This window comes from Mobula birostris, chromosome 20, assembly GCF_030028105.1.
Source record: "Mobula birostris isolate sMobBir1 chromosome 20, sMobBir1.hap1, whole genome shotgun sequence".
Taxonomy (NCBI): Eukaryota; Metazoa; Chordata; class Chondrichthyes; order Myliobatiformes; family Myliobatidae; genus Mobula; species Mobula birostris.
Genome location: NC_092389.1, coordinates 8,355,340 through 8,368,896, shown reverse-complemented (window position 1 = coordinate 8,368,896; position 13,557 = coordinate 8,355,340). Strand labels below are relative to the sequence as shown.

Sequence of the window (13,557 nt, the reverse complement as noted above, 5' to 3'; positions counted from 1 at the left end):
AGTGAGATTGGTGATGTTGCAGGGTCCTGTTCAAGGGGTGAGTGAGTAGAGGTGTTGCTGTTATGCAGCAGCCAGGCAGAGGTTAGTTAGCCATACTAACAACATGCAACAGCACCCCCTTGTCAACAGTTTGATGGTGAGGTTGGGATTGGTGCGGAGAGTGGAGGGCGGTGCATTCAGGGCATGAAGTCCGAATAGGAGAGAGCAGTGCTGAAGTCAAGAAGGTTGATGTTTTGTCAGCAGTTAGAGATAAAAATATCCATAGTGGACGGAAGACCAGGGTGGGGTGTCCTAGAAGAGGAGGAGGGTTGAAGATTGGAAAAGGGGTCATTGGTGGGGCAAGGGTAATCTTGCCATAGAAGTAGATTTGGAGACAGGTGACAGAAGAAGGGTGTCAGGACGGGCGTGGAAATTTTTGAGGTGCGGCATCGGGATAGAGTACTGAGCATTCTGCCTTGAAAGGGACGTTTGAGGGAAAACCATGAGAGACATGTTGAGGATTAGAGCTAGAGTCAGGGGAGAGGTAGAGAGGTCAGAGGGGAGGATTAGGGTGTTAAAGGGAAGTGGGATGGGAGGCAGATGAGGGCTTTCTCATCTTGTGTAGAGGGTAGTCTGAGATTCTAGTGGTTGGTGGCAAGTAGTTGTGGAAGAACTGGAGCTGTAGGACCTAGCACAATAAGAAAGGAAGTGGTGGGGCTGAGGTAGGAGCTGGAGGTGGGTGGGGTTGAGATCAGAACCGGAAGTGATGGAGACTGTGACCTTCTGGAGGCTGGGGTCAGGATAAGATCTGGAAGATTCAATCTATCATGTCACAGCTTCTTATTTCATATCCCTCCTCTCACCTGATCTCACCTATCGCCTGCCAGCTTATACTCCTTCCCATCTGCTTTTCTGGCTTCTGCCCCCTTCCTTTCTAGTCTTGAAGGGTCTCGGCATGAAATATTGACTCTTTATTTCCCTCCATAGGTGCAGTCTGACTATTTGAGTTTCCCCTGCATTTTGTGTGTGTGTCTCATTATGTGGCTAGGACTGGATGTATTTAATTTTGATTGTTTAGAAATTGAGTCTACAAATCTTGATTCAAGTGCAAAACTCAAGATCAGCCACTGGATGTGATCTTGCTGTTATAATGGTACAGGTGTCCCCCGCTTTTCGAAAGTTCGCTTTACGAAACCTCACTGTTACAAAAGACCTACATTAGTACCCTGTTTTTGCTTTCAGAAGGTGTCTTCACTGTTACGAAGAAAGGCCACGCGCGATAAAAAATCAGCGCGAGAAAAAATCAGTGCGCGATAGAAGGCAGTGCGTGCCCCGAGCAGCCGCTCTGCCCCGGATTCGGAGCAGCATTGCTGAAACACGTTGCATTGAGCAGCCGTTAGCAAGATGAGTTCTAAGGTGTTGGAAAAGCCTGAAAGAGCTCATAAGGGTGTTACACTTAGCGTAAAACTAGACATAATTAAGCGTTTCGATCGTGGTGAACGAAGTAAGGACAAAGTGAGTTTGGCTTGTGGAAGTTGGTGAAGATGATGTTGAAGAGGTTTTGGCATCCCATGGCCAAGAACTGGTAGATGAAAAGCTGATGCAATTAGAAGAAGAAAGGATAACAATCAAAACCGAATGCAGAGAGTGAAGCAACTGCGTGAGATTTTTGCTGCAATGATAAAGTACGACTTTAATCTTGAAAAGGTACGTAGGTTTAGGGGATATTTGCAGGATGGTTTGAGTGCTTACAAACAACTGTATGATAGAAAAATGCGCGAGGCTCAGCAGTCAAGCAAGCCTTCCACATCAGCCACAGCAGACGATGAATCTCGACCTTCGACATTGAGGTGGGCAGTCATAGGAGAAGATGAGTTGCCTGCCCTGATCGACGATGAAATGACACCCCCGTGTCCCACCACCCCAACACCCGGGCCCCGGACAGATACTGTACCGATTCGCGAAGAACGCAGCAGTAGCTGGGAGGCACACAGCACATCTTTAAGAAAAAAGCCGAAATAAACATGCTAATTAATTAGGTGCCGCCGACACGTAATTGTTGGCCTAGGTCAGTGCCGATTTCCGATTGCATTGCTTCTGATCTGGGCCGACAATTACGTGTCGGCGGCACCTAATTAATTAGCATGTTTATTTCGGCTTTTTTCTTAACGATGTGCTGTGTGCCTCCCGGCTACTGCTGCATTTTTCGTGGCAATGTATCGCTCGGCGGCCCGGAGGGTGGGGGCCATTGCACCACCCAGCCTGCGACGACTCAGTCTAACACACCATCATCAGTGTGCTCGGCGCTGTTTTCCCAATTCCGGTAAGTGATACTACACTGTACATACATTATTTCTACTTTATATAGGCTGTGTATTTTTACGTGTTATTTGGTAGATTTGGCAGCTTCATTGTTTAAAGGTTACTGGAGAGCGCGTTTATGCCAACAGCGCTTGCGTGAGATTTTCGCTACGGAGATCTGTGCAGGCAATCATTGTAGAGGAATATTTCTACTTTATATAGGCTGTGTATTTATCATATTCCTGCTTTTACTATATGTTACTGTTATTTTAGGTTTTTATGTGTTACTTGGTATGATTTGGTAGGTTATTTTTGGGTCTGTGAACACTCACAAAATTTTCCCATATAAATGATAATTGCTTCTTTGCTTTACGACATTTCGGCTTACGGACCGTTTCATAGGAACGCTGTACCTTCGGATGGCGGGGGAAACCTGTAATTATTTTTGGAGGCCATAGAGCAATAGTCATGGTATACGAAAGCAACCACAAATTTTGGTGACTGTGTCCAGAAAATTGCAATGGGGCCTACTAAGAGAAGATTTAAGAGTGAAGTAACATACAGAATGTTCTGTCCTCATTTCCTGCAGTTTTGATCTAATTTATGAATAAAGGTCATTCTAGCCTCAAAAACTATTAAAGGATATGAATCCTGGATGAAAGTGAGTGAATAGAAATACAGAGGCCAAAGCTAAAAAGGAAACTTGGAGCAGTGCAAACAAAGTCTTGGAGGAACAACCAAAGTGCAAAGTTGACAAACTGTGCAAATACAAAATATAATGCTGATATGGTATTGAAACACAACTTGTAGTTTGCAGAGTGAGTTCACATATTGTGGAATCATTTCAATGTTGGGGTGATAGATAGCTTATATTAAAGTTCAAAGTACATATGTCATCATATACAACCTTGAGATTCACTTTTTTTGCAGGCATACTCAATAGATTCATAATATAATAATAACCATAATTGAATCAATTAAACTGTGACTACAGAAGTTATCTCCTCTGGTTCCAGAGCCAGACTGTTGAAGGATAATGACTGTTCCTTAACCTGGTGGTTGGGACCTGAGGCTCTTGTACCTCCTTCCTGATGGCAGCAGTGAAAAGAGAGCATGGCCTGGATGGTGGACGTCCTTGACGATGCATGTTGCTTTCTTGCGACAGGACTCCTTGTAAATGCGTCCAGTGGTGGGGAGGGCTTCACCTGTGATGGCCTGAGCTGTATCCACTACTTTTTGTAGGTTTTTCCGTTCAAGGGTATTTGTGTTTCCATACCAGGCCATGATGCAACCTGACAGTATACTCTCCACCATGCACCTATTGAAATCTGTCAAAGTTTTATATGACATGCTGAATTTATGCAAACTTCTAAGAAAGCAAAAGCACTGCTGTACCTTCTGAAATGATAATGCCGAGGAATTTACTGCTGATCCACCTCTGATCTAATGAGGACTGGCTCATAGACCTCTGATTTCCTCTTCCTGAAGTCAATAATCAACACCCTGGTCTTGCTGACATTGAGTGTGAGGTTGTTGCTGTGGCACCACTCAGCCAGATTTTCAGTCTTCCTCCTATATGCTGGTTTGTCACTGCCTTTGATTATAGGAGTCGTAGGAGAGCTTGTACATTTGTAATGTTACATGCAGGACCATTATGGGTCATGCTGCTTATGGTAGACTGATCTGGCTTGCCTGTTTTCTCTCCGACATCTTTAACAGAGAGAAACATTTAGATTCTTTTGCAAGTAAAAAGTGCCTTTACTTCCTGAGGAAGCTAAGGAAATTTGGCCTGTCCCCTAAAACCCTCACTAATTTTGATAGATGCACCGTAGAAAACATTCTTCTAGGGTGCATCACAACCTAGTATGGAAGTTGTCCTGTCCAAGACCGGAAGAAGCTGTAGAAGATCGTGAACACAGCGCAGCACATCACACAAACCAACCTTCTGTCCGTGGACTCACTTGACACCACACGCTGTCAGAGCAGTGCTGCCAGGATAGTCAAGGACACAACCCACCCAGCCAACACACTTTTCGTCCCTCTTCCCTCTTCCCTCCGAGAGAAGGCTCAGGAGCTTGAAGACTTGTACGGCCAGATTTGGGAACAGCTTCTTTCCAACTGTGATAAGACTGCTGAACGGATCCTGACCTGGATCTGGGCCGTACCCTCCAAATATCCTGACCTGCCTCTCGGTTTTTTTGCACTACCTTACTTTCCATTTTCTATTTTCTATTTATGATTTATAATTTAAGTTTTTAATATTTACTATCGATTTATACTCCAGCAAGCGGGAAGCGCAGAATCAAATATCGCTGTGATGATTGTACGTTCTAGTATCAGTTGTTTGGCGACAATAGAATATAAAGTAGGACAACTCCAGAAATGAGTATTGGAATCTAATTAGATTGAGACTTGGCAGCTACTGCAAACTAGTCTTTTAAACATTATGCCAATGAACAGACCTTTCATAGCTTTTAGGTTTTATGACTTTTTGCATATTGAACTTCCTAACATAACTGTGAATATACCTTAACAGAAATTAGCTGTGCACCATGAACTTGGAATTACCTGAAGATATGAAAGGTACCATCAAAGAAATTTTGTCCTTGGCAAATATTCTGTATTAATGGGTATAATCAGTTTTTAGACCTTTTGACTCATTTGCTGATCAGATTCCCACTTACTTCAAAAAGGCAACAATTATACCAGTGCCTGAGAAGAATAATGTGAGCCGCCCAGTAGCACTCACATCTACAATGATGAAATGCTTTGAGAGGTTGGTCATGACTGGACTGAACTCTTGTCTCAATAAGAACCTGGACTCATTGCAATTTGCCTGTCACCACAATAGGTCAATGAGAGACGCAATCTCAATGTCTCTCCACACGGCTTTAGACCACCTGGACAATACAAACACCTATATCAGGATGCTGTTCATTGACTATAGCTCAGCATTTAAAACCGTCATTCCCACAATCCTGATTGTGAAGTTGCAGAACCTGGGCCTCTACCTCCCTCTACTATTGGATCCTGTGCTTCCTAACCGGAAGACCACAATCTGTGCAGATTGGTGATAATATCTCCTCTTCGCTGACGATCAACACTGATGTACCTGTAAAATTAAAAAAAACGCATGACCAAATAACGACAGCACAAAAGGATCGTTAGTTATCTTTTCACCGGTTTATTTCTTCGAGCTCAGCCGGCGAGTGAACTTTGTCCTGACATCAGGGGAGAAGCGTTCTCATCCCTCCGCCGGCTCAACAAGTTCACTGTTCGCCTTCTGTTACAATTTATAAGGCCACCAATACAAAAGAACAATCAGTTTGATAGACACTTCAGCCACTTTAATTAAAGAAAGGAATGTCCAACTTTCACCCTGCCCTCAAGTTTACCTGGTCCATTTCCGACCCCTCCCTCCCCTTTCTAGATCTTTCTGTCTCTGTCTCTGGAGACAGCTTATCCACTGATGTCTACTATAAGCCTACTGACTCTCACAGCTATCTGGACTATTCCTCTTCTCACCCTGTCTCTTGCAAAAGCGCCATCCCCTTCTTGCAATTCCTCCGTCTCCGCCGCATCTGCTCTCAGGATGAGGCTTTTCATTCTAGGACGAGGAAGATGTCCTCCTTTTTTAAAGAAAGGGGCTTCCCTTCCTCCACTATCAACTCTGCTCTTAAACGCATCTCCCCCATTTCACGTACATCTGCTCTCACTCCATCCTCCCGCCACCCCACTAGGAATAGGGTTCCCCTGGCCCTCACCTACCACCCCACCTGCCTCCGGGTCCAACATATTATTCTCCGTAACTTCCACCACCTCCAACGGGATCCCACCACTAAGCACATCTTTCCCTCCCCCTCCCCCTGCTTTCCGCAGGGATCGCTCCCTACGCGACTCCCTTGTCCATTCGTCCCCCCCATCCCTCCCCACTGATCTCCCTCATGGCACTTATCCGTGTAAGCGGAACAAGTGCTACACATGCCCTTACACTTCCTCCCTTACCACCATTCAGGGCCCCAAACAGTCCTTCCAGGTGAGGCGACACTTCACCTGTGAGTCGGCTGGGGTGATATACTGCGTCTGGTGCTCCCGATGTGGCCTTCTATATATTGGCGAGACCTGACGCAGACTGGGAGACCGCTTTGCTGAACACCTATGCTCTGTCCGCCAGAGAAAGCAGGATCTCCCAGTGGCCACATATTTTAATTCCACATCCCATTTCCATTCTGATATGTCTATCCACGGCCTCCTCTACTGTAAAGATGAAGCCACACTCAGGTTGGAGGAACAACACCTTATATTCCGTCTGGGTAGCCTCCAACCTGATGGCATGAACATCGACTTCTCTAACTTCCGCTAATGCCCCACCTCCCCCTCGTACCCCCATCTGTTACTTATTTTTATTTTTATACACACATTCTTTCTCTCACTCTCCTTTTTTTCCCTCTGTCCCTCTGAATATACCCCTTGCCCATCCTCTGGGTCCCCCCCCCCCACTGTCTTTCTTCCCGAACCTCCTGTCCCATGATCCTCTCGTATCCCTTTTGCCAATCACCTGTCCAACTCTTGGCTCCATCCCTCCCCCTCCTGTCTTCTCCTATCATTTTGGATCTCCCCCTCCCCCTCCCCCTCCCCCTCCCCCTCCCCCTCCCCCTCCCCCTCCCCCTCCCCCTCCCCCTCCCCCTCCCCCTCCCCCTCCCCCTCCCCCTCCCCCTCCCCCTCCCCCTCCCCCTCCCCCTCCCCCTCCCCTCCCCCTTCAAATCTCTTACTAGCTCTTCTTTCAGTTAGTCCTGACGAAGGGTCTCGGCCTGAAACGTCGACTGCACCTCTTCCTAGAGATGCTGCCTGGCCTGCTGCGTTCACCAGCAACTTTGATGTGTGTTGTTTAAAGGAATGTCCTACCTGGTTTGTTGGAGCTAAAACTTAATTACAAAGATAAGAACATCCACCAATTTATGCTTTAATTAAGAAAGGAATATCCTGTCTAATTTCCATCAGATACCGTCTTTTGTCGAAACCAAAAGTTGTGAAAAATCAGGAGAAATCTTATGTTGATCTGTGTGAACTTTAACCCTTATCTTGCTCCAAAGAAGCAGCTGTGAGACATTATTCAAACACACTGCAGTTACTCACAAAATACACAGACATAGTTGGTATTTAACACATAATTTACAGGAATCTGAGAATCCCCCAATTCCCTTAAACTTTATCATACCTCAGGGGTATGTGCTTAGCCCACTGCTGTACTCTCTATATACACATGACTGTGTGGCTAGGCAGAGCTCAAATATCATTTATAAATTTGCTGACGATACAACCATTGTTGGTAGACTCTCAGGTGGTGACGAGAGGGTGTACAGGAGTGAGATATGCCAACTAGTGGAATGGTGCCACAGCAACAACCTTGCACTTAATGTCAGTAAGACAAAAGAGCTGATTTTAGACTTGAGGAGGGGTAAGACGAAGGAACACATACCAATCTTCATAGGGGGATCAGAAGTGGAGAGAGTGAGCAGCTTCAAGTTCCTGGGTGTCAAGATCTCTGAGGATCTAACCTGGTCCCAACATATCGATGCAGTTATAAAGAAGGCAAGACAGTGACTATACTTCATTAAGAGTTTGAAGAGATTTGGTATGTCAACAAAAACGCTCAAAAACTTCTATAGATGTACCGTGGAGAGTATTCTGACAGGCTGTATCACTGTCTGGTATGGGGGGGGTGGGGGGGGGGATGAGGTGCGGCTACTGCACAGGATCGGAAGAAACTGCAGAGAGTTGTAAATCTATTCAGCTCCATCTTGGGTAATAGCCTACAAAGTACCCAGGACATCTTCAAGGAGCGGTGTCTCCATTGTTAAGGACCCCCAGCACCCCAGGGCATGCCCTTTTCTCACTGTTACCAACAGGTAGGAGATACAGAAGCCTGAAGGCACACACTCAGCAATTCAGGAACAGCTTCTTCCCTTCTGCAAACCGATTCCAAAATGGACATTGATCCCATGAACACCGCCTCACTTTTTAAATTTATATTATTTCTGTTTTTGCATGATTTTTAATCTACTCAATATACGGTATACTGTAATTGATTTACTTATTTTTTCTTCTATATATTTTGCATTGAACTGCTGCTGCCAAGTTAACAAATTTCATGACACATGCCAGTGATAATAAACCTGATTCTGATTGCTTGCCATGCTTAAATGATGCTGGAGCTTCTCCACTGTTAGTGGTAATTCCATTCTGCCAGATATACAGAAGTTAAAACAAGTTATTAAGTTTGATCTAAGAGAAATCAAGTTTTTTGAAATGTTTTTTTATACTACTTTTTGATTATATTTTCCTTTCAGGATGAACAGTTTTTGGGTTTCTGTTCAGATGACAACAGCGTACGAAGCCCTGCAAGGTGTCACTTCAGATCTCTGCGAGGTAATTTTCAGCCTTTCTGTTATATCAAAATAATGCATCAAACTTTAAAATTCAACCAGTAAAGCTTCTTTTTAAGTTAGGTTTAATTTCTAGAGTTTGAGCTAGTTTATAAATGCCTTTCCATTGACCCTCTGATTTCTGCTTGCTGCTGATCCTTATTACCCCTGAGTATAACTTCAGAGGCATTAACAGCTTGCATACTAAATCCAAGTGTCTAGTCATCCCTTGGGAACTGGAGAGTCCTACATTTGCATCAAAGTTGAGACCTCATTTGCTATCTTATATGCCTGCTTTTTAGCAAATGTTGCCACATTAGTATCTTGATCTAGTTGAAGCTGATAGTTCTTTTTTCCCCTACCCTAGTTTACCTGGTTTAATTCTTCGTAGGGAATGTTGCAGCTAAAGTGATTCTACTCTTTTATAAGGGTTTAGTCTTAATGGTATAGCAGAAAGGAATGAATTTCAGTTTTGTTCTTTTTCAATCTTTTTATTTCATAATAATAGACATAGCATAATATTGATACAAAGTTATTGGGAATACATTGTTGTAATTAACATATTTAAATATAAACCCAGTTAACACGTGTGTTAAATCTCCCAATCATACAGGGTACAGATAAACAATATAAAACAAAAAAATTTTAAAAATCATGAAAAAGAAAAAATATCTCTCCCCCCCCAAAAAAAAAGTTAATCTAAACAGTGTTAATCAATTAAACTAAGAAAGAAAAGACATGGGCTGTTAAACCATTAGTGTTGACGACTCCGTTCCTCTCAACATATGTTACAAAGAAATAGAATAAGTTTGGAAAAGTTCAAATTACATCATACGAAAATATTGAATAAATGGCCTCCAAGTCTTTTGGAATTTAATAGAGGGATCATAAACAACACTTCCAATTTTTTCCAAGTTTAAACACAACATAGTTTGAGAGAAATGTGGTGGGAGGATTAATCTCTTTCCAGTTCAGCAAAATGGATCTTGTAACCATTAATGTAAGAAATGCAATCATCCGACGAGCTGAAGAGGTTAAATGACTTGATTCTATCATTGGTAACCCAAAAATGGCAGTAATAGGATGAGGTTGTAAATCAATATTCAAAACAGTTGAGATAATATCAAAAATATCTTTCCAATATTTTTTCAACAAAGGACATGACCAAAACATACGAGTTAGAGAAGCTATTTTGGAGTGACATCTATCACATATAGGATTTATATGAGAGTAATAATGAGATAATTTATCCTTAGACATATGAGCCCTATGCACTACTTTAAACTGTATCAACGCATGTTTAGCACATATAGAGGATGAATTAACTAATTGAAGAATTTTTTCCCCTTTTTCAGTTGGTACAGTAATCTTAAGTTCCCTTTCCCAATCAGACTTAATTTTATTAGATACGTCTGGACATATTTTCATAATTGTATTATAAATAATTGCTATTACATCTTTCTGAAAAGGATTTAAATGTAAATTTTTTTCCCAAAATATCCATTGAATATAAATTCCGGAAGGTAGGAGAAACAGTATTTAAAAAATTTCTAACCTGTAAATATCTAAAAAAGTGAGATCTAGGCAAATTATATTTATTAGATAATTGTTCAAAGGACAAGAAACAATTATCCAAAAATAGATCACAAAATCGTACTATGCCTTTAATTTTCCAAGCCAGATATGCTTGATCCATAGTAGAGGGTTGAAAAAAGAAATTAGATATAATAGGACTTACTAAAATAAATTGATTCAACCCAAAATATTTTTGAAATTGAAACCATATACATAAAGTATGTTTAACTATTGGGTTATCCATTTGTTTATACAATTGAGAAAGAGTAAAGGAAAGCGAAGTCCCTAAAATAGAACCCAGTGAAAACCCTTGTAAAGAATTACATTCAAGATTTACCCAATGTGGACTTGAAGTTACGTCCAAGGCCCATAACCAAAATTTTAAATATCGAATGTTAATTGCCCAATAGTAAAATCTAAAATTCAGCAAAGTTAAACCCCCCTCCGTTTTAGATTTCTGTAAATGTCTTTTACCTAACCTAGGATTTTTATTCTGCCATATATATGAGCAGATTTTGGAGTCAACATTATCATAAAAGGATTTTGGAATGAAAATTGGCACTGCTTGAAATACATATAAAAAGTTTAGGCAAAATAATCATCTTGATAGCATTGATCCGACCGATCAGTGACAGAGACATTGGTGACCATTTAGTAAACAGAAGTTTAATCTGATCAATTAAAGGTTAAAAAAAAATTAGCTTTGAATAAATCTTTATGCTTTTTCATAATTTTAACGCCTAAATATGGAAGAGAGTCATTAATCACTTTAAGTGGTAAATATCCATAAATAGGAACCTGCATATTTAGGGGAAAGAATTTCAGTTTTGTAACAGAACAGTAATCTTTTCTAGCCCCTGTGGTATTGTCGCAGGAATATACCAGGAATTGTTCTTTCAGGAATTCTGAAGTTAGTGAAACTCATCGAGCCTCTGCATATTTGTGCAAACAGTAATAAAGCTCCATCTAAATTTCCATCATGAAATTTATCAACTGGATGTATTGAAAATAGCATTTGAATAATTTTGCTATTTATTTAAAAATACTGGGGCTAAACTGTTTTGTCTAATTTTGGTTCGTTGCACTGTAGATGAGGCATGGTTGATTGGAGTGTGTTTATAAAAAAAAAAATCTTAACTGGTTTCTTCAAGTAGCCAGCCAACAATAATGCTGGAAGAGGAATTTTTATCATGGTTGGGGCAATGCGCTAGCTTGAAGCTGCTGCTTATTATCAAATGCCCTGATTATTTCTTTTAAGATTAAAATATGAATTGTGAGCCATTATACAGCTGTTTAATAACCATTATTCAGGGTTATTAATGTTAGAAGTAGGTGTACACATGAGGACCTTTTTATAAAGCCAGCTACAAAATGTTGCTTGTATTAGCAGGACAGTTTAAATTCAAGGTGTTAAATGATTAAAGTTCAAGCAATTAGGGGGTACTGGTATATTAGATGAGAATCTAAGACTAGGAGGTAAAGGTTAAATTATGCAAAGAGGGGCAAAAGATTAATATTTCTGGTCTATACCTGAATATTGTCTAATAAAAGGCCCTCCATTGGTCAAGGTGAACCAGAGACGTTATATCCTAATTATGTTGATACTCAAGTAATACGATATGGAGAGTAGGCCATTGCCTGTGCAGCAGGATACCCCTCTCCACGCAGCTGATGAATCCAAAGGAACAGCAGAGACTGATAAAGTTTGGCAGGAGTTGCCAGTCAGTGTAGGACTGCCTTTGGGATTCCAGCTTACTCTATATATCTTCAGATATTGATAATCTGAAATTAGTGAACCTGTATTAAAATAAAAACGTAATTACTCTTTATAAAAGGAGCCTATTTGCCCCACCTTCTATAGGCTTTCTTTAAGATCTGTCTGAGTTTTATGCCCCAGTTCTACCTTCATCTATGTACAATTTTCTGTTTTTCTGCCTAAATTAGAACATTTGTGCTCACTGTGAAAGGCTAATGGTATGTTACATGGGAAAATAGATTTTGAACAGCGAGTAGTTAGTATGAGAGTGAGTTAGAATGGTGGCTTCTGTAAAATAATACAAGAATAGAGATATTCACTTTTTCATCTCTATAGGATCTGCTCTATTGTTTTTTTTTAGTATTTCCAGCAATGTTAAATAGTCTAGCATAATCTATTTTTCCTGTGTAATTTCCCATAGATTTTGACCTTTGCCTTAATGATACAGTGTTTAGACACAGGTGTGTTTTCATGTCCAGAATTACCTTTTCATCATTCTGATATCATGTCAGTGTTTGAGATAGCTAAACTGCAATAGCATTGTAGTTATAAACGAGTTGCATCTATCAACTGAACAGAAGGATCAAAACTGTTAATTTTAGCCAGATGCTTAAACTTTGCATCTTTGCCATTGGTTCTCTTTCTAAACTTGTCCAGTCCCGTTATGATAACCAGAAAACAATTTTTTTGAGTCACTGATCTGTTCATTTCCCTGAAATTTCTTGTTATGGTTCACTATTTTATTTTATTTCTATCCTTAAAATTTGATAGGAATATTTTCTGCAATACTCTGAATGCATAAATTAATTGTAGGCAGTTACTGGATAAATAGTGTAAATTAAGTGTCTTGGAATTGTAGGCTGTGATTTAATCCGTGAATTCATGTAGGTTTTGATCAGTAATGTCTTTGAATTCCATTATGCTTGTTTGTTTACCTTGTAGTTGCCGTGTTTGAAAGTCAGTAACCAGAGGCATGGACAGAGTTTTCATGATGCTGTTACCTTAGAGCTAGGTAACTTAATACAATGTACCACAAAAAGCTGTTAGTTTGAGGTAAACAGAAATTAATGGGTGTGTGAATTTGAGTTTTCTACATGGCACACAAGAGTTCTGATAGTTGGATCATGAAAACATCTTGCTGACACTCACAGGCTAATCTAGGACCCTTCTGTCACTAAAGTAACATAATTCAGGTTGTAATATTGGAATTTAAAAAATTATCAATAATTACCACCTCCACTGACTTTTAATGGCCACCTTTTCTGCCTTAATTTAATTATCTAAACATGATAGGTGAAATTGTTTTTGCTCAATTCTGATTACTGACTCAGCTTGGCTGGACTTTGCTTCTGATTTTTGGATGTACAGGACTGGTGTTTGCATTTTGCACTGATTTGCAAACTTCATTGTATTTTCAGCCTTGGTTTACTTATGGTCTTAGTAGAAAATAAGACATAGCAGAAATAGGTCATTTGGCCCATTGAATCTGCTCCACCATTCCATCATGGCTGATTTATTATC

General features: G+C 40.7%; 1 protein-coding gene across 8 annotated transcripts in view; it reads left to right on the top strand.

Annotated features, from left to right (window-relative positions):
* kmt2a (lysine (K)-specific methyltransferase 2A) overlaps window positions 1-13,557 on the top strand; it is a 181,561-nt gene that overhangs the window by 26,120 nt on the left and 141,884 nt on the right. For all 8 annotated transcript variants that reach the window (XR_011889809.1, XM_072283956.1, XM_072283959.1 and 5 more), the window contains exon 2: window positions 8,631-8,709. Coding sequence is in view for 7 of the 8 variants with exons in the window: in XM_072283956.1 (XP_072140057.1) it covers window positions 8,631-8,709 (79 nt within the window). In the remaining variant the exon portion in view is untranslated. The remainder of the gene's footprint in view (window positions 1-8,630; window positions 8,710-13,557) is intronic.